We start from the raw sequence: 21,165 nt of genomic DNA, 5'->3' as shown, positions 1-21,165 counted from the left end.
CTCTACGGTAAGAAAGGAATGTTTTCCTCACAGACCATGTGAACCAGTGTATAGTGCTAAACCAAGAAAAAAACTTATTGAAAGACAGACTTTAACACACATCAACTCACATTGGTTTCAGGATAGGCGGTATCTCTTACATCTAACTTGTTAAGAGGCAGGAAAGTAACCTCTCCAGGAAGATTCATTTTATTAAACTCCATCAAAATCTTTGTGCTGACTTCATCTGAATCAACAATGTGATAAAATAACCTACATGGTAAAGAGAATGAGATAGGTCCAAAGTGCTTTAAACATTTAAGCAAACAAGTTACTTTTTTCTATGCAATCCAATTTGTATGGGGAGGGCTACTCAGAAAATTCCAAGGGAGGGAGAGAAAGTACAAAAAGGAATAGTTCTAGTTTCTACAACTAGGAACAAACACTTAGCATCAATGTCTTTAATTGGAATATTAAATAAAAGAGGATATATTTAAACTACAAAAGGTTGTTTCTTAGGTTATTCTTATTCCCTCTTTTCTTTAAAAAATCAAAACATCAAGCAAAAAAACAAATCTCACCTGTTTCCAGCAGTGACTTCCACACATGTGTAGAAAGCAGGCTCACATTCAAAGTTATTCATCACAATACCATGATAGCCATTTTGAACATGCTGGTTTATTCCTTTTCGACGGAAGTGGTCTAGCACTTTATTTATGCTGTCTATTCCATTTAAAATGGCCTGTTCAGAAACAAAAAATTGTAAAATACTGCTAATGGCACTCATGCTGATATAAAATGCCCCTATTACTCTATACATTAAAAAATATATACCAAATTGGGAGACTGGAATTGACATATACACAACTACATATAAAACAAACAACAATAAGAATCTACTGTACAGCACAAAGAACTCTACTCAATACTCAGTAATGCCCTATTTGAAAAAAGAATCTAAAAAAAGAGTGGATATACTTATATGTATAACTGATTCACTTTGCTGAACACCTGAAACTAATACAACTCTGTAAATCAACTATATTCCAATAAAAATTTAAAAAAATAAAAAATATACCACAGATTAAACACCTTCTCCAACAACAGGTCAACTCCTTTTAAATATGCCAACTACGTGCAACACCTTGTATTATGGATTCTGTCCCATGACATTAGCATTAAAAATGGACCCTTCATCTAGAACTCAAAAGTGCTATTTTTAATAGCATGGATGCTTAAATGATATCCAGTATTTCATATTTATAAGACAAGTTAATTTGCATTCTTCTCTTGAAAGCTAATAAATTCTTATGCAGTGATAACTGACTCAATGCAAACTGAGGTAATGAAAGAACCTACCCACCTTTCCTGTTGCAGCTCTAAGGAGTTGCTGTTTCTTTTCAAGATCTTCTCTTTTAGCAGCAAGTGCCTGCTGTTCTGCATTCTCTTCTCTCCACAAGTAACTAATGAATAAAAAAGAGACTGTCTTCAATTTTAAAATTAAGACAATATGCTAACAGTATACAATTTTGAGGGAAGACTGAAATTAAACTGCTATAGTTAATTTATAATTTAAAGACCATTTAACAGCCAGTAACTACCATTACTCAAAAATATTAAGGCATACTTTAGTCTATACTAACTTTCTTTCACTTTGTAATTCATCTTTCTTATTTTTTACTTCATAGTATTTTCTGTCCAGTTCTTCAACCCGAGCTTTGACTTCATTAAGATCCTGATCCAGTTTCTATGGAAATAAAAATACATCAAATTTAAAATCTAATTTCATACAAACTAATCCCTAGTAACAGAAAGCAGGTCAGTTGTTACCAGAGGATGGAAGAGTCCAGGAAAGGAGAGAGGGAAGAATTACCAAGGGATATGGGAAACATTTTGGGGTGATCAATAGGCTTGTTATCTTAATTGTGGTGATGGTTTAACAAGCACATACGTGTATCAAAACAATTAATTTGTTCATTAATGACCTTATTACTTCTATAATATATACTCTAGAATTTTAGAAGAAAAAAATTTATTAATAAATTCTCAAAACACTGCAGTGCATACTTTTCACATGGACCCCTCTACACACACACACACACACACACACACACACACACGAATACAAGAGATTTAGGAACATACTAAGAAGCAAAAGGCTCTTTTGCACAATGTAATTAACACTGTAAAATCATCTCTATCCAGTGTAAAGAACAGAGTTCACCCACACAAGTGGTCATTTTGATACACTTAAATGCAACTGAAATATTGAAAAATAATTTGAAACTTGAAAAAGAATGAATAAAACCTCTCACTGCAAACTCCTGTTTTAGCACCAAGCTTTTTCAAAAAGGGCATCTGTTAAGGTTGATATTTCCATGAACTCAAGATAAAAATGCCTTTTATTTCAAGACAGGATGTAGCTATCTCAACTAAAACTATACTAACAAATTCCCAAAGAACTGACTACCTCAATCAATCTGTTTTCCATTCCTGACCAAAGTCCAAAGCACACTGGCCAGTAGTCTATTACTCCTGGTCACTTGTCCTACCAGCTGAGCTGTTTATGGTTACAGAATCAGTTCTGTTTGCTCCCTAGTATGTTTTTGTTTTTAGATGACTGACTACATTAAACATTAGATAAACTGATGATATGAGTACAAGGAAAAGTTGTTCCTTTAAAAAACTGATTTAGTTTTGAACACACTCAAAGACTAGTCACTGAAAATTGGATTAAAAGAGCAAGTGAAAATGAAGTCGCTCAGTCGTGTCCGACTCTTTGCGACCTCGTGGACTGTAGCCCACCAGGCTCCTCCGTCCATGGGATTCTCCAGGCAAGAATACTAGAGTGGGTTGTCATTTCCTTCTCCAGGGGATCTTCCCGACCCAGGGATCAAACCCAGGTCTTCCGCATTGCAGGCAGAGGTTTTAACCCCTGAGCCACCAGGGAAGCCCTAAATGGGCAAAAACCTGTAATATATAAAATGTAAGTGCATATGGTAATAGATAATATGTACTTTATAATGGGCTTCTCAGGTAGCTCAGTAGAAATGGAGTAGCCATCATAGTCAACAAACAAGTCTGAAAAGCAGTACTTGGATGCAATCTCAAAAACAACAGAATGATCTCTGTTCGTTTCCAAGGCAAACCATTCAGTATCACGATAATCCAAGTCTATGCCCCGACCACTAATGCTGAAAAAGCTGAAAGTTTCTATGAAGACCTACAAGACGTTCTAGAACTAATACCCAAAAAAGATGTCCTTTTCATTACAGGGGACTAGAATGCAAAAGTAGGAAGTTAAGAAATACCTGGAATAACAGGCAAATTTGGCCTTGGAGTACAGAATGAAGCAGGGCAGAGGCTAATAGAGTTTTGTCAAGAGAACACACTGGTCATAGCAAACATCCTCTTCCAACAATACAAGAGAAGACTCTACACATGGACATCACCAGATGGTCAATACAGAAATCAGATTACATTTTTTGCAGCCAAAGATGGAGAAGCTCTATACAGTCAGCAAAAACAAGACTGGGAGCTGTGGCCAGATCATGAACTCCTTATTGCCAAATTCAGATTAAATTGAAGAAAGTAGGGAAAACCAATAGACCATTCAGGTCTGACCCAAATCAAATCCCTTATGATTATACAGTAGAAGTGAGAAATAGATTTAAGGGACTAGATCTGATAGACAGAGTGCCTGATGAACTATGGATGGAGGTTCATGACACTGTACAGGAGGCAGGGATCAAGACCATCCCCAAGAAAAAGAAATGCAAAAAGGCAAAATGGCTGTCTGAGAAGGCCTTACAAATAACTGTGAAAAGAAAAGAAGTGAACGCAAAGTAGAAAAGGAAAGACATAAGCATCTGAATGCAGAGTTCCAAAGAATAGCAAGGAGAGAGAAGAAAGGCTTCCTCAGTGATCAATGCAAAGAAACAGAGGAAAATAATAGAATGGGAAAGACTAGAGATCTCTTCAAGAAAATTAGAGATACCAAGGGAACACTTCATGCAAAGTGGGCACAATAAAGGACAGAAACAGTATGGACCTAACAGAAGCAAAAGATATTAAGACGAGGTGCCAAGAATACACAGAACTATACAATAAAGATCTTTACAACCCAGATAATCACGATGGTGTGATCACTCACCTAGAGCCAGACATCCTGGAGTGCAAACCAAGTGGGCCTTAGGAAACATCACTATGAACAAAGCTAGTGGAGGTGATGGAGCTATTTCAAATCCTAAAAGATGATGCTGTGAAAGTGCTGCACTGGATATGCCAGCAAATTTGGAAAACTCAGCAGTGGCCACAGGTTTGGAGAAGGTTAGTTTTCATTCCAATCCCAAAGAAAGGCAATGCCAAAGAAAGCTCAAACTACCACACAATTGTACTCATCTCACACGCTGGCAAAGTAATACTCAAAATTCTCCAAGCGAGGCTTCAACAGTACGTGAACCATGAACTTCCAGATGTTCAAGCTGGATTTAGAAAAGGCAGAGGAACCAGAGATCAAATTGCCAACATCCGCTGGATCACTGAAAAAGCAAGAGAGTTCCAGAAAAACATCTATTTCTGCTTTATTGACTATGCCAAAGCCTTTGACTGTATGGATCACAACAAACTGGAAAACTCTTAGAGAGATGGGAATATGAGACCACCTGACCTGCCTCCTAAGAAATCTCTATGCAGGTCAAGAAACAACAGTTAGAATTGGACATGGAACAACAGACTGGTTCCAAATTGGGAAATGAGTACGTCAAGGCTGTATACTGTTATCCTGCTTATTTGACTTATGTGCAGAGTACATCATGAGAAATGCTGGACTGGATGAAGCACAAGCCGGAATCAAGATTGCTGGGAGAAATATCAATAACCTCAGATATGCAGATGACACCACCCTTATGGCAGAAAGCGAAGAGAAACTAAAGAGCCTCTTGATGAAAGTGATAAAGAGGAGAGTGAAAAAGTTGGCTTAAAACTCAACATTCAGAAAACGAAGATCATGGCGTCTGGTCTCATCACTTCATGGCAAACAGATGGGTAAACAGTGGCTGACTTTATTTTTGGGGGCTCCAAAATCACTGCAGATGGTGACTGAAGCCATGAAATTAAGATACTTGCTCCTTGGAAGAAAAGTTATGACCAATCTAGATAGCATATTAAAAAGCAGAGACATTACCTTGCTAACAAAGGTCCATCTAGTCAAAGCTATGGTTTTTCCAGTAGTCATGTATGGATGTGAGAGTTGGACTATGAAGAAAGCTAAGGGCTAAAGAATTGAGCCTTTTGAACTGTGGTGTTGGAGAAGACTCTTGAGAGTCCCTTGAACAGCTAGGAGATCCAACCAGTCCATCCTAAAGGAAATCAGTCCTGAATATTCATTGGAAGCACTGATGCTGAAGCTGAAACTCCAACACTTTGGCCACCTGATGCATAGAACTGACTCATTTGAAAAGACCCTGATGCTGGGAACGACTGAAGGTGGGAGGAGAAGGGAACAACAGAAGATGAGATGGTTGGATGGCATCACCGACTCAATGGACATGAGTTTGAAGAGTTGGTAATGGACAGGGAGGCCTGGCGTGCTGCACTCCATGGGGTCACCAAGAGTCAGACAAGACTGAGCGACTGAACTGAACTGAAATGGTGGCTCAGTGATAAAGAATCTGCCTATCAAGGCAGGAGACACCGGTTCGATCCCTGGGTGGGGAAGATACCCTGGAAGGGGAAATGGCAACTGACTCCAGCATTCTTGCCTGAAAAATCCCATGAACAGAGGAGTCTGGTGGGCCACAGAGCTGGACACGCCTGAGCACACATGCACATATTTTCTAACAGTAATTCAAAATGTCAAGTCACAAAGTCAAGGAAAGACTGAGGAGCTGATGCAGATTAAAGCAGATAACAGAAACATGACAACTAAATGCAATATATGATCTTATATTGAATCCTGAATTGTTTTCATCCAACTAGGAGAACTGTATTTACATGTACAGCTCATAAGAGGAAAGTCCCCTCGGAATGCTAATCACTACTCATATTCATAAGAAATACCTTGGGTGCTACATCAAGATTGGTATACACTCTGGTGAAGAATGTTGATAAAGAAGGCTATTCAGGTGTGGGGGGTAGGCAGTATATGGGAAATCTCAATACCTTACTCTCAATTTTGCTGTGAACCCAAAGATGCACTTTAAAAAACGTCTAAAAATAAAGACTGGTACATAAGCATACACTTATCTTTAAATATTTATATATAAATACATGTAAATATTATACATGAAATGCATATAAGTATACATATTTAAGATTTTATGTTTTCAGTGACTTTTCTGATAAACTGACCATACCAACGGTGAAGACCTTGTAAGGTAAAAAGGTTCCTTCTAGGTGTGTGTATATATATATAAATAAATAAATATATATATTCTTACCCTACACCTGTCCTACACACTCCCTTCTCACCACTTCGATCATCTTCCAATCACCTATATATATATCCACAAGTATCACTTAAGAAAGCATTTTTCTCTTTCTAATTTTAAATAATTTACAATCTTTCTTATTCAAAGTAATGGTTTTATCTTCTACTTCAATTTTTAAGAAAATGCTAACTAAACATGCAGAGTGAATATTTAATTCACTTAGAAAGTGTTATAAAATCACCAATGTGTTAACAAAATATATTCTGCAGTAAGTTATTACACTGATAGAATATTACATTATTACATAAAAATGGAAAACTTTTAAATTACTATAGTCATTTTAGATTTGTATGATATTACTTAAAGTTAAGTGTACAGTCCAAATACATGTTACTGACTCATTAAAAATATAAATTTTAAAATATATTTAATCTATATGGACACTCACTGACATGGCAAAAAATCTTTAAAAAAAGAACTACCATATGTATAATATTAAACTGTCCTGGTCTTATCTAATTAAGTATCTGTCTTGTGTATTTTATGATAACTATTTACAAATAAAACTTAAAAGAAACAGATAAACCTGCACATGTTCACACTCAAAGATTTCACAAAGCAGCTATAAAAGTTCTTACATTATACTGCTCCAGATTTTTCTCTTTATTTGCCTCAGTGTCCTCCAAATCCTTATGTATAGCAGCAATCTGTCTTTTCTTGTCATTAATAGCTTGATCTAAAGACTTGAGTTCCTTTTTAATCCACTTATCCCTTTCTTCTTTTGATGTAAACTGGCTTCCTCGACCCTGCTTTGCATAAAGGTCCGTTCTCTCTTGGGTAGCTTGGGCCAATCTACACAAGACAGAAAAGAATGGATTGAAAAGGAGAACAGGAAATAACCAAGTTTAATTGCAATCAATACCTCAAGAGTACAGAGAGACAATAACCATTTTTGGAATTCCATACAAGAAGGAAAGGAGAATTCCCTGGTGGTCCAGTGATTAGTAGGACTCTGTGCTCTCACTGCTGAGGGCCTGGGTTTGACAGTCAGGGAACTAAGACCCCACAAGCCACATGGGGAAAAAGGGAAAAAAAAAAAAAAAAAGGAATTAAGTATAAAAGCAACTGTTATCTAATAGTGCTTCTAGGACTAGCTCTATATAACATTAATTTAACTTCAAAATCACAGTGAAATTCAGGTAAAACAGCCCATCCTCTAAGGATTTAAGGTCCTTCCTGGTCTGGGTTAGTCAGTAAACCTAGACAAATCTAGCACCCTACCTCAGGGATTTTCAAAAATGCTCCAACTATATTTAACTATTTAAACATTTTCAACACCTTACAATGAAAGACATTATAAAAGTTAGAAGGCAAGAGAAAACACATAGAACATAAGGACAAATATTAACCCCCAAATAAAACAATACTATCAAACAAGAAAAAAAAAAATCAGGAAAAAAATGGACAAAGGATATAAACAGGAAATTCATTAAAATGAACATATGAGGCATAAAAACACGATAATGTACTAGATTGTGAAGTCAGCAAACAATGGCAAGTCCAATCTACAGACAGAAACTAAAATGTCTAGATGCTAAAAGATGTCAAGTATGAAAAGAAGGTGGCAGAATGAACACACAGCAGGATACAATTTGGATAAACAAAAGAACAATCATCATTCATGTTTTTAAAAGTCCAAAATTTAGCTATATTATTTATGGGCAAGTTACTGAACTTCCCAGAGTCTTAAATGTGTCAAACTTAGCGTGAGGATACTGTGGCTCACCAAGGGCCTATCCTCGGTGACATGCGTACACCAACACTGGCCCACAGTACTGGCTGTTACTTTGGAATGGGCATTTAACTTTTTGCCCTTAATTACTTTTTGCCTTTAATTACTAACTTCCTAACCTATAATTCTTTATACAATAAGGTTCTATAGAGGAACCATGTAGAAAATTAGTATTGGTGAAAAAAGTCCCAGACCTAGCAATTCCTCGCTCTTCTTTTTCTTTTACACTGTTGAATTTAGGTTCTGTTTCTGCCAGTTCTTTCTGCTTTTCTTCTATTTTTTCAAGCAGCTTCTGCCTTTCTTTTAATAAGCGTTTCTGTAAATAAAGCAAGATAAGTAAAAATGCAATCTGTTTAAAAACTTTTCTTATTTTTAAGTCTAGTGTAAGATATTTTCTCATGAAAAGAATTCATGAGAAAACGGATCCTGCAACACAAAACTAATTTTTAAATGTAAGTAACTGATAGTACTCAGTTGCAACTTGAATGCAAATTATTTTAATGTGCCAAATTTTTTTACAAAAATTCAAGCATGCACCCCTGTCACAGAAAGGACTGTCCTCTGCAGTTCCCACTCACCTGAACATTTATGTCTTTCATTTTCAGCATTTTAACTTACCCTCTGTTCACTATTGCCTGCCAATTCATCTTGTAAATCCTTGGCTTTAAGCTCCAATTTAGTTCTCTGCTTAATTTGTTCCTGTCTTTCAGCACTGAGCTGTTCCTTTTCTTCTTTCATAGCTGAAATTTTTGTTTTCAGTTCTCTAACTTGGCGCTCAATATCCTATTCAAAAAGTATCAGATAGAAACAAGTTAGACAACTAGAAATACAAAAGCAAAATCAGGACACCATTATTGGTTTGTCTTTTTCTCTTGTTTGAACTTTCAGTACTACTCTCTTTCCAATACTCAATCCCAGTGACACCACTACTTGAAGTTACCATTCCATAATTCTGGTACAGAAAGTTTAACTTACAAGTTACCCTAAGTCTAGTTTATAACCTTACCTCCATTTTATCTCTTGCATCTTGCTGAGCATCTCTTAATTGTCTAGATTTTTCTCCACTTGTCTCTCGCTTAGCAGAAAGCTGGAAAAAAAACCAAGCTATGATTTCTAACCCATTTTGGATTTGTTCAATATTTTATAACATCTAGTAAAAATCTTTAAATATCTGCTAAAACAAGCATTCACTTAAAAAAATTCCCCCCCCAAAATAACTGTATTGGTTTTAAATATAAAATGCCTAGTTTTCAGCATTACCTAAAACAAATTTTTGTACAAAATGTCAGCAATACTAATTACAAAATACACCTTAAAAAGCCAAGAAAGAAATTCGTGAAACCCTAAATGTTGTTTTCTTCTCATCCTGGTCTGCCTGACACCACCACCTAATTATATTTCAGATGCAACTACAGCAAGGACCACGTGGGTCATTTTCCTTGGAGTAAACTCAGAGTAAATTTGCTGAGTAATGAATTCACTAAGAAGTTTTAAAATTTTGAGGTCTGTATTTAAAAATCATTGAAAAGTATAAATATAGTATGAGTTTAATATATTCATAAAAATAAAATTAAACAAGTGGCAAAGGTAAGTATTTTACCTCATCAAGTTTAGCACGAGTCTCGTTAAGTTCCTGATTGTAAATGGTATATTCCAGGGCTCGTCTCATCTTATCCCACTTTTGATACTGAGCTAGTTCTTCCTTTTCTTCCTCTAAGGTATGTAATCTCTCTTCAATGTATTTTAACAACTCATTGATTTTTTCCCGTTTTCCCTCTTAAAAAAATGGGAGAAGGGTGAAGGAGTTGAATAAAATTTTTACGCAGTATCAATTCTCAAATATACTGTGTAAAACTTAAGCACTTTAGCATTATTTCTTTGCTATTAGGTGGTAACCAAATTTAAGATACTAAAATGGCAATTAAAAGGCTTTATTATGTAAAGTATGAAAGAATAAACTTATACATGGTGACACTGATTCTTATATTACACATTTACAGGCCTTTGTTTAAGCTTCCTTTAAAAGTTAATGTGCCTCCCCATGACATTAGGGGAAAAAAACACAAAACCCTACTTAATATCACTGGTGTCACTGATTCTCAATTCTTATAACAGCATTATCTATATAGCTGCCATATACTGAATACTTACTATATTCCAATCATGGTGCAACTTTGCTCCTCTATTCACCACTACAAACTATAAAAAAGGACTTCACAGAGGGGAAAGCTTTGGACCAGAAAGGTCAAGTCTAAAGTTTCAATATCAGGTAACTATTATTTAGACTTTGAACGTAAGGCTCTCTGACTCTAAGCCATGAAAGGGCACAGCACTTGAAAGGCAAAGTTGAGTTTCCATAATGAATGTACTAAGGAAGAATCCAAGTTCAAAGTTTAAGTTTTACATTTACTTGCTTGTGAATAAATTAAAAACCTAATGCCAACTGATATTTCAGCATTTTTTTTTCCTGAGGAATACATCCAAATGTGTTATCCTCACTAATAATGAGAAAGACTTTAAAGGCACAAAGCAGCTGACCTAGAATGGTACTATTATCTCACAGTAACAATTCTTGATTTAAAGAGACAAACTTAGAATTCTCAAACCTTAAACTGCCTAACACTAATTTTCTTTCCAATCAGTCTACAAGCAAATTATTATACAATAATAAATATTCCTGAGAATAGACAACTTCTCTCAAATATCATAACACAATGAAAAAGCAATACACAGAATAGAAGAAATAAGGCAGAATAACATTTATTTTACCTGTTTCCTTCATTAAAGATATGCTTTCTTCTTTTCGTTCATCATACACTCTAGTACCAGCTACTTCTCTTAATAGTTTTAGTCTCTGAGAATCTGGTGCTGTTGCCATCTGGTTAATCTAAAAATTTTAGAAAAATAATTATTTACAGAGCTAGATTGCTCTTTAAGAACTCTACCTTAAAAGGTATTCACATGCCAAGTTTTAAGTATGAGTTCACAACAGGAGAACAGCAATGAACAGATCTTACCCTCAAGAAACCTACACTCTAGTGGGAAAAAAACCAGGAAGTATACATACCATTACACTATAAGTGCCATGAAGAAAAACAAAACAAAATAAGAAATTATAGCATAAAGAGTTAGGGTGACGGCAGCGCTCTTATAAAAGAGGCAGACAACATAGATGGCTTCTATGAAATGACCTATGAGCGGAAATTGAAATAATATAAAGGGACCTATGCTGCATGCACACAGGAAGTCTTAGGTAATTGCTTTCAAATCAGCCTCCTTTTAAAGAAATTTTTCATAAAGATAGTCTTTTCAAAAATCTCACTCTTGAAAGTGAAACACATATTCTTCCTAATTCCTTTTTCTGAATGCTAACTTTCCAACACATAGCTAAAAACGCCTCCAACATGAAATAAGAAGTGGACATTTTAAAAGGATTCTCCCCTAGTCCAAAACAGTACAACAGAAAACTATCAGGACACTGCAGGGTATGTTCTAAGAAAAATAAATTATTTTAGATATATATAGTTAAAACATATGAGCAAATAGTAGAACAATCAGCTAAAGTATATAACTCCTAAAAACTGTAAAAAATACAATTCGATTGAGAGAAAATAACATGTAGCATTATGGCAGATTTCTGGTAATGTAAACTTTCTAGTGTATTATACTAACAGAGTATTAATTTCAGAAAGTAACTTTTTTCAAATGTGATTTTTATAAAGTTTCTACAATACTCTTAACTTCTACAAACCAAAAGTATCTGCAGATCACTAAGAAAACATGATCCACTTAAATAATTCTGCTGAAATACTTTTATCCCACTATGCAATGGATCTATTTTGCACTTTATGGCCACAAAAAAGGTATTATTAATACAAACTTCAGTGCAAAATAAATCAATGAAAACAGAAGATAGTAAGGTCCATTATCACCTGAATTTAACCACTAGAATGAAATCAAATTCATCATTCAATGAATATAATCAGAAAACAAATTCCATTTAAAAAGATACACATTTTTTTACCTTTCCTTGTTTAACAATATAATAAGGATTGCTTCGAGAAAAACCAGCACTTTCAAGGAGATTCATCACATCATTTTTCCTGTTGATAAACAATTAAAAATGTTTTCAAATATATAACAATCTAACAATAAGCAAAGAATACACTAACCCTTGAGTTAAGGGGCATGAAGAACTACAGAACAGTCATTAAATATAGTTTATATCAGCCTCAGGGAATCTTCTGATTCTTATGCTTGAGCTTTAAATAATAATTTGCTGAACACGAGGCAAAAGTACCTCATATATGAGCCAAGTAAAATACTTTTACTCTTATGTATAAAAATTATAAGCATAAAAATGCTTACGTGACCATTTTCTTGTCTAAGAAATACTGATCCTTTTTGGCACCGATAACTCTTCGAAGTGAAACTTCTTCTTTGTCGATCTAAGAAAAAAACATAAATGCTCAAACATAAATCTAACAGTAAATGTTTTGGAAACATTTCAGTTAATAGGGTCATTTTAGAGTCCGTCACCATAGCAAGTATTTTGAAACTTCAATTACCTCACTAAAGATATGCTGCTGCTGCTAAGGCACTTCAGTTGTGTCAGACTCTGTGAGACTCCATAGAAGGAAGCCCACCAAGTTCCCCTGTCCCTGGGATTCTCCAGGCAAGAAAACTGGAGTGGGTTGCCATTTCCTTCTCCAATGCATGAAAGTGAAAAGTGAAAGTGAAGTCGCTCAGTCGTGTCCGACTCTTCGAGACCCCATGGACTGCAGCCTACCAGGCTGCTTCGCCCATGGGATTTTCCCTGCAAGAGTACTAGAGTGGGTTGCCTTCTCCAAGAAAGATACGCTATGAATACTCAATTCTATGACAAAGACCTTTTTTTACAACAGCTTGCACATTCCCACTTGTTTACCAGAATATTCAAAACTTTAAGATAAAATTAGTATATAAGCTATAGCTATTTTAGTATAAACTAAATCATAAAAGCCTTCCTGGGTAGCTAAAACAGTAAAGAATCTGCCTGCAGTGCAGGAAACCTGGGTTCAATCCCTGTGTTGGGAAGATCCCCTGGAGAAGGGCATGGCAACCCACTCCAATATTCCTGCCTGGAGAATTACATGGACAGAAGAGCCTGGAGGGCTACAGTCCAGGGACTCACAAAGAGTTGGACACAACTGAGTGACTAACACACACAAATCATAAAAGCCTAAGTACAGCTATAAATAAAAGTTTCAAAGCACGAGAAAAGTCAGCTGCATCAATAAAATTCTCAACATTATTACTGAAAAGAAAAAAACAGTTACTCACCGGTAACCGGTTGTCTGAATTGTCAAAAATAATCTCCACAAAAGCAGAAATAACACGAGGACCAGTACCCTCCTAAAACACAAGAAAAAATTAATGTCATTTAAGTGGTATTTTCATATTCTTTAAATACTTTTAAAGTTTAGTGCAGGTAACAAGCCTGAATCCATGGAGGAAAATTTCTATCAGATGAGAATATCACAGCAATCCAGTCTATGCCCCAACCACTAATGCCAAAGAAGCTGAAGTTATATGATTCTATGAAGACCTACAAGACCTTCTAGAACTAATACCGCAAAAATGAGGTCCTTTTCATTATGGGGGTCTGGAATGCAAAAGAAAGAAGTCAGGAGATACCTGAAGTAACAGACAAGTTTGGCCTTGGGAGTACAAAATGAAGCTGGGCAAAGGCTAACTGAATTTTGCTAAGAGAACACACTGGTCATAGCAAACACTCTTTTCCAATAATACAAGAGAAGACTCTACACATGGACATCACCAGATGGTCAATATAGAAATCAGATGGATTATATTTTTTGTAACAGAAGATGGAGAAGCTCTATACAGTCAGCAAAAACAAGACCGGGAGCTGACCATGGCTCAGATCATAACTCCTTATTAAAAATTCAGACTTAAATTGACTAAAGTAGGGAAAACCACCAGACCATCCAGGTCTGACCTACATCAAATCCCTTACCATTATACAGTGGAAGTGACAAATAGATTCAAGGGATCAGATTTGACAGACAGAGTGCCTTAAGAACTACGGATGGAGGTTCATGACATTGTATAGGAGGCAATGATCAAGACCATCCCCAAGAAGAAGAAATACAAAAAGGCAAAATGGTTGTCTGAGGAGGCCTTACAAATAGCTGTGAAAAGACGAGAAGTGAAAGGCAAAGGAGAAAAGGAAAGATATACCCATCTGAATGCAGGGTTCTAAAGAATAGCAAGGAGGTAAGAAAGTCTTCCTAAGTGATCAATGCAAAGAAATAGGGGAAAACAATAGAATGGGAAAGACTAGAGAACTCTTCAAGAAAATTAGAGATACCAAGGGAACTTTTCATGCAAAGATGGGCACAATAAAGGACAGAAATGGTATGGATCTAACAGAAGCAGAAGATATTAAGAGGTGGAAAGAATACACAAAAGAACTATACAAAAAAGATTTTCATGATCCAGATAACCACGATGGTGTGATCACCTACCGAGAGCCAGACATCCTGGAGTGTGAACTCAAGTGGGCCTTAGGAAGCATCACTATGAACAAAGCTAGTGGAGGTGATAGAATTCCAGCTGAGCTATTTCAAATCCTAAAAGATGATGCTGTGAAAGTGCTGCACTGGATATGCCAGCAAATTTGGAAAACTCAGCAGTGGCCACAGGACTAGAAAAAGGTCAGTTTTCATTTAATCCCAAAGAAAGGCAATGGCAAAGAATATTCAAACTACCGCACAACTGCACTCATCTCACACACTAGCAAAGTAGTGCTCAAAATTCTCCAAGCAAGGCTTCAACAGTATGTGAACCATGAACTTCCAGATGTTCAAGCTGGATTTAGAAAAGGCAAAGGAATCAGAGATCATACTGCCAAAGTCCACTGGATCATAGAAAAAGCAAGAGAGCTCCAGAAAAACACCTACTTCTGCTTTATTCATTATGCCAAAGCCTTTGACTGCATGGATCACAACAAACTGGGGAAAATTCTTAAAGAGATGGGAAATAACGGACCACCTGACCTGCCTCTTGAAGAATCTGTATGCATGTCAGAAGTAACAGTTAGAACCGGACATGGAACAACAGACTGGTTCCAAATCGGGAAAGTCAAGGCTGTATATTGTCACCCTGCTTATTTAACTTACGTGCAGAGTACATCATGCAAAATGCCAGACTGGATGAAGCACAAGCTGGAATCAAGATTGCCAGGAGAAATATCAATAACCTCAGATACGTGATGATACCAACTTTATGGCAGAAAGCGAAGAAGAACTAAAGAGCCTCTTGATAAAAGTGAAAGAGGAGAGTGAAAAAGTTGGCTTAAAAGTCAACAGTCAAAAAATGAAGATCATGGCATCTGGTCCCATCACATCATAGCAAATAGATGGGGAAACAATGGAAACAGTGACAGACTTTATTTTCTTGGGCTCCAAAATCACTGCAGATGGTGACTGCAGCCATGAAATTAAACGACGCTGCTCCTTGGAAGAAAAGCTGTGACTAACCTAAACAGCATATTACACTACTTTGCTAACAAAGGTCCATCTAGTCAAAGCTATGGTTTTTCCAGTAGTCATGTATGGATGTGAGAGTTGGACTATAAAGAAAGCTGAGCACTGAAGAATTGATGCTTTTGAACTGTGGAGTTGGAGGAAGACTCTCAAGAGTCCCTTGGACTGCAAGGATATCAAACCAGTCAATCCTATAAGAAATCAGTCCTGAATATTCATTGGAAGGACTGATACTGAAGCTGAAGTGCCAATACTCTGGCCACCTGATGTGAACAACTGACTCTTTAGAAAAGACCCTGATGCTGGGCAAGATTGAAAGCAGGAGGGGACGACAGAGGATGAGATGGTTGGACGGCATCACGATCTCGATGGACTTGAGTTTGAGCAAGTTCCGGGAGTTGATGATGGACAGGGAAGGCTGGCATGCTGCATTCCATGCGGTTGCAAAGAGTTGGACACGACTGAGCGACTGAACTGTACTGAGAAAATCCTCTTGCCAAAGCAGCAGACACCGGATTAGGATAACAATACTCAACCACAGAGCTTTTTTCTTCTCCTCCAAATAGACTTTGACTGTGAATTTTAAAAATGAGAACTATGCAAAAGATGTAAAAGTTAGATGTACATAGGTTTTATTCTACATACCACTTCATTTGAGCACAAGACCCCATAGCCACCCAATTTTACCTATTTGCTAATACATAAAACTTAGAGGCTTTTCTCTTATAGATTCATCTTAATGTTAGAAAGGAACCCTAACAAAGCATATAATTACTGGAACTGTCTTTTTAAACATTTGAGATATTCTGTATAATTTTAAATCTGCTATGAAAACATATACATGTAACACGTCACATTTTGATCAATTTGTGACCCAGCTACTTACCATGCCCAGATAATTTCTAGACTGTGAAAACTGTTATGAAGTAGTTCAATACAATAAAGAATAACACCTAAAGAAACTATTCTTTTAATGCTAATCTTAGAAACCTAAACAGAGACTTGCTTTTAGGGAATCAATCCTGATTACCAGACTGAAAATTCAAATAAAAAAAAAATTAAAATTAAAATTTAAGAGTGGGAGGAAGGAATTCCTTGCCAGTCCAGTGGTTAGGACTGGGTGCTTTCACTACCGTGGCCTTGGTTCAATCCCTGGTTGAGGAATTAAGATCCCGCAAGCCACATGGCTCAACCGGAAAAAAAAAAAGAGTGGGCAGGGGTAGTGGGGGGTTGGGGATGATGGTTAGAAAAGAACTTTAAGTCTAGAGATATTGTGTAGATACACTGAAGAATCTTGCTTTCTGGTCTTAAAAGTAATTATAAGCTATACTTAAATAAGACAGATAAGGTACACCATTTTATCATAGACTTTTATACTTTCTTACCCTAAAAGTATTTACTATTTATAATTTAATGAAAACATTCTAACAGTTTTCATAACTATAAACATACTTTCTTATTGGAAAATAATGTTACCATTTAAGTACAAATATGGCTAAAAATAATTTTATGTGCTTAAGTTTGTAATGGTTGCTTTTCTGTGGCTCCCTATTAACTTGATTCTGAGTCTCAAAGTTTCTAATCCCCAAACCTAACTCGTTTTTCTCCTCAGCAAACCAGATTCCAGACCCTTACCAGGCCATAAGAATTTATATTTATATGGAAGATATATCCATCCATAGGGAACTCCTATAATTTTTTTAGCCATTATATAAAAATTAAGCCTTTATCCTGCATTAATATAGTACACTAAATTTCACAGCAGAACAATATACATAAGAAACATATTGTGTCATGTTCACAAAAGATCTGAAACTTGAAAAAATAATTTTGTTTAGCAGAACTGACAATGTATTTTTAGAAGTACTTAAAATCGGTAATGTTTTAAAGCAGTCTCACTCACATGTAACAAAGCCAATCGCTGTTCCGGACGAAGATGACTAAACTCATCACTGAGAACAAACTGAATCGCTAGAAACATAAAAATAACTATTAGTACAATCTAAAAAAGATTTATGCTTTAGTTATAATCTCCCATACCTTCAGAGAACAGTGTATCTATCAGGTAATGAACAGTACAGATTAACTGTTTCATACAGACAAAAGGAATGCAGAAAATTTGCCTGTACAGATTAATCACCTATGAAATGATGATATTAGAAAAATATTAACAAGCTTTCACTAAAACATTTAAGGTAAGAAAATAAAAAGAGAACACTGAAATACACAAAAAGGCAAGTAGAACTAAGGTGTAACTTGATCAAAGTATACATGTTCAGGTTCCACGCTGTATTTGCTTTTATCCACTACATATAAATGATATAAATTAAAATATTTAACAAAATAGGATATATTCCTATATCGTTGACTGGATACTTTGTCAAAAGAAACAAAACTAAGTAGGAAATACTGGGAAACGCTTTAGACTTCTACTCTCTGCTGCAGTACTTACATGCCCTTTGTCTTTCATTTGTCATTCATGCCACTTCCTCAGAATGCCTAACTGGACAACCCTCTCCTAAAAATGTAACTCTTTACTCAACTATTGTATTCCCAGTCCACCCAAGAGACTTTTGACACTCTAAAAGAGTGAGTCTGTGTATATGAATGTGTATGCTGGGGGTGATGGTGGGGATTGGTTTTCTTTTATAATCACCTTGGAGGGGACAAATTCAAACTCCTGTGCTGCGATTCATGGGGTCACAGGGAGTCGGACACGGCTGAGTGACTGAACTGAACTGAACTGAGAGATTATGAGATTATTACTTCCACTCCAATCCTACTCTTCTCACCATCCCCAAATTACAACTACTGATGGGATACAGAGTGCCCTTTAGAGCTGTGAGCAAAGAAGGGACAGAACCTCTGCTATTACTAATGCTCCCTTTTCCTCAAGCACCACTCAACTAAGACGTTCAAAAATTCTTCAACCTACTCCTTCTATAGTCCAAATCTGTTAAAATATTCTTCCTCACCCAAGAATTTAACACAGGCATTGCTATTCTTAAATGCATTTTATCTTTAGAGCTAGTTTTCAAAGCTCTATTTACTACGTTCTGACAACTGTCTTTGTTGAGTCTATAGTTTTTTATACTCCTCCATCTTTTATTAAAATAATTGATTTAGATGAAACAGATAAGCTATCTCCCATAACAATATTAACTATTCTACTGCACTTATATTCTTTCTCTCTCTCTACATTTACAACATTTATATATGGCACTGAAGTTTAGAAAGCACTCCTATATATATAATCTCATTTGATTCTCACAACTCATCTAAGGTAGGCAGGGTAAATACCTGTTTTTAAAGTGAAAGACTACTTTGAGAAGTTGTTTTGCATAATTTCACATGGCTAATTAGCCACTACCGTAGAGCTCAGATTCTTACACTCTAAACCCTCTACATTAAATTTCAATCGTGTTTGAAGAAGTATTTCTTCTATTTCATGCAGACATAACCTCAGATAAACTACCTTAAGATACCTAGGTCTTATTATATTTAGAATTCAAAATACAATACCTACCATAAAAAAAGTTACTTTTTCCAGATCCATTTCTGCCCACTGTAAAATTTTAAAAAGTATGTTATTTTATATAAAAAACAGTAAAATTTTAAACTGAAAGTATTCAAAGATATAAAATCCTATTTTCTAACAAAACATCTTAAAACTTAAATACAACAGAACAGTGAACAGCAAATAATAAAACAGCTTTAATTACCAAATGAGTACAGTTTTTGTATCGTCTTCAGTTTTTTCTTAAAGAAATTTATTTCATTGTTTACTTTTTTGCTCTTTCTCAATAGTTTAAAATTAACAGGAATAACTAAACATACTACCTGGTCTTCATTACAATGGACATGTAATTCTATTTTAATTGTATATAATACTTCTAACAATTTAAAGATTCACATGCTAAAATTTTAAAATACTTAAACAGTCATTAAAAATTCTCAAACCATTTCCATGTTAAAACAGTTTTCTGATCAGCCCTATACATCAAGTATAGTCTCTCAGAATCACAAAAATACAGACAACTATAAGGCACTTGTTTTACTACCTGAATTCAGAAATAAGCAATTCTATACAAAATCAAATGCATCAGATATAATGAATTTACTTGAACTTTTCTGTTCAGCAGAATTTTCATTGTTAAAAGTCATGAATAACTATGTCACTCTCTCTCAATCTTGACCAATATCCTGAACATTTAGCCCCAAAGTCATTATCTTTAATCCAAAGTAAATTCTAAAGAGATCAGAAAATAATGAAGTGCTTAAAAAAAAAAAAAAAAAAAGGCATATAACAGACACAGGCCAACTTGAAGGGGGTCTTCTACTAGGGAAATCTAGGACAATTTGAGCACCAAAATAATTTGATGAATTATAAATTAGGGCTTGGGTGGAAGTGGAGGAGAATAATTCATGAGTCCATACTGAAAATAAAAAGATAAACAGCTAAGGAGAAAGGATGCTTGATTACAGTAGAATAACAAAGGGTAAATGTGAGAGGAGTGCTGGAAATAGAATATCATCGTCCTGTAACTACCAGAATAAAGGCAAGAATTATTGATGAATACTAAATCTAAGGGGGAATTTTGATAAGGCACACAGTATTTGCAAGGTCCCCAAATCTCTCCACATTATTTATCAGTTGCAAAGGAAAAAACACTAGAGTGGAAAAATGACACAACCTTTACTGATCAAAAGTATAATCATTGATAAGAAGCAGATGGAGATCACATGCCTCCACATTGAATACCTTGAAAAGGACACATCATTTACATAATATTTCTCAAAACCAACACTGTAAAAGACAAAAGGCTGTGGAAATGACCCAGATTAAATGAGAATAAAGAGACATGACAACTAAATGCAATGCCTGATCCTAAATTAAATCCTGTACTGGGGTGGGGTCTAGTTATATTGACTGGGTCAGTCAACATAACTAGAAAATAAAAATAAAAGATTACTGTACTGATGCTAAATTTACTGACATTGATAACTATACTGTGATTATATAAGATGGCTTCACAAAATCTGTCTGGAAGTGATCCAATGCAACCACAAACCAGATATATCTTCTTTGTAAAGGTATGACCACCTCTCCCCTCACTCTTGCCCTCAGACTGTACTCTCCCATTAAGGCCCTAGCAGCTAAGCAGGCTTGGGACTCTGTTTTCCAGGAAAGCAGACTAACACAAGCATAGATCATTAACAGAAAGAATAGCTATCTCTGGGTAGAGGGATACAGTTTAATTTTTTTTCCTTTTAGCTTCTATGCTCTTTATGTTTTACAAAGTCACATATATTTCTTTTGTTAGAAGGATAGGGAAAAAGATAACCTTAAAAGGTTTATGGTTATTAAATTTAAACATCAAACAAGTATCATCACACGAGGTTTCTCCCTGCCTTC

General features: G+C 35.6%; 1 protein-coding gene across 1 annotated transcript in view; it reads right to left on the bottom strand.

Moving 5' to 3' along the window:
* SMC3 (structural maintenance of chromosomes 3) overlaps positions 1 to 21,165 on the bottom strand; it is a 38,191-nt gene that overhangs the window by 11,591 nt on the left and 5,435 nt on the right. Inside the window, exons 3-17 of the mRNA XM_006043925.4 lie at positions 19,276 to 19,314; positions 17,653 to 17,720; positions 13,525 to 13,596; positions 12,571 to 12,650; positions 12,227 to 12,305; positions 10,972 to 11,089; positions 9,803 to 9,978; positions 9,209 to 9,289; positions 8,821 to 8,985; positions 8,397 to 8,518; positions 7,049 to 7,262; positions 1,623 to 1,726; positions 1,343 to 1,442; positions 561 to 721; positions 111 to 252 (exon numbers count right to left, since the gene is read on the bottom strand). Of these exons, the coding sequence (XP_006043987.1) occupies positions 111 to 252; positions 561 to 721; positions 1,343 to 1,442; positions 1,623 to 1,726; positions 7,049 to 7,262; positions 8,397 to 8,518; positions 8,821 to 8,985; positions 9,209 to 9,289; positions 9,803 to 9,978; positions 10,972 to 11,089; positions 12,227 to 12,305; positions 12,571 to 12,650; positions 13,525 to 13,596; positions 17,653 to 17,720; positions 19,276 to 19,314 (1,721 nt within the window). The remainder of the gene's footprint in view (positions 1 to 110; positions 253 to 560; positions 722 to 1,342; positions 1,443 to 1,622; positions 1,727 to 7,048; positions 7,263 to 8,396; positions 8,519 to 8,820; positions 8,986 to 9,208; positions 9,290 to 9,802; positions 9,979 to 10,971; positions 11,090 to 12,226; positions 12,306 to 12,570; positions 12,651 to 13,524; positions 13,597 to 17,652; positions 17,721 to 19,275; positions 19,315 to 21,165) is intronic.

Source organism: Bubalus bubalis, chromosome 23 (assembly GCF_019923935.1).
Source record: "Bubalus bubalis isolate 160015118507 breed Murrah chromosome 23, NDDB_SH_1, whole genome shotgun sequence".
NCBI lineage: Eukaryota > Metazoa > Chordata > Mammalia > Artiodactyla > Bovidae > Bubalus > Bubalus bubalis.
This window is presented reverse-complemented; position numbering and strand designations above follow the sequence as displayed.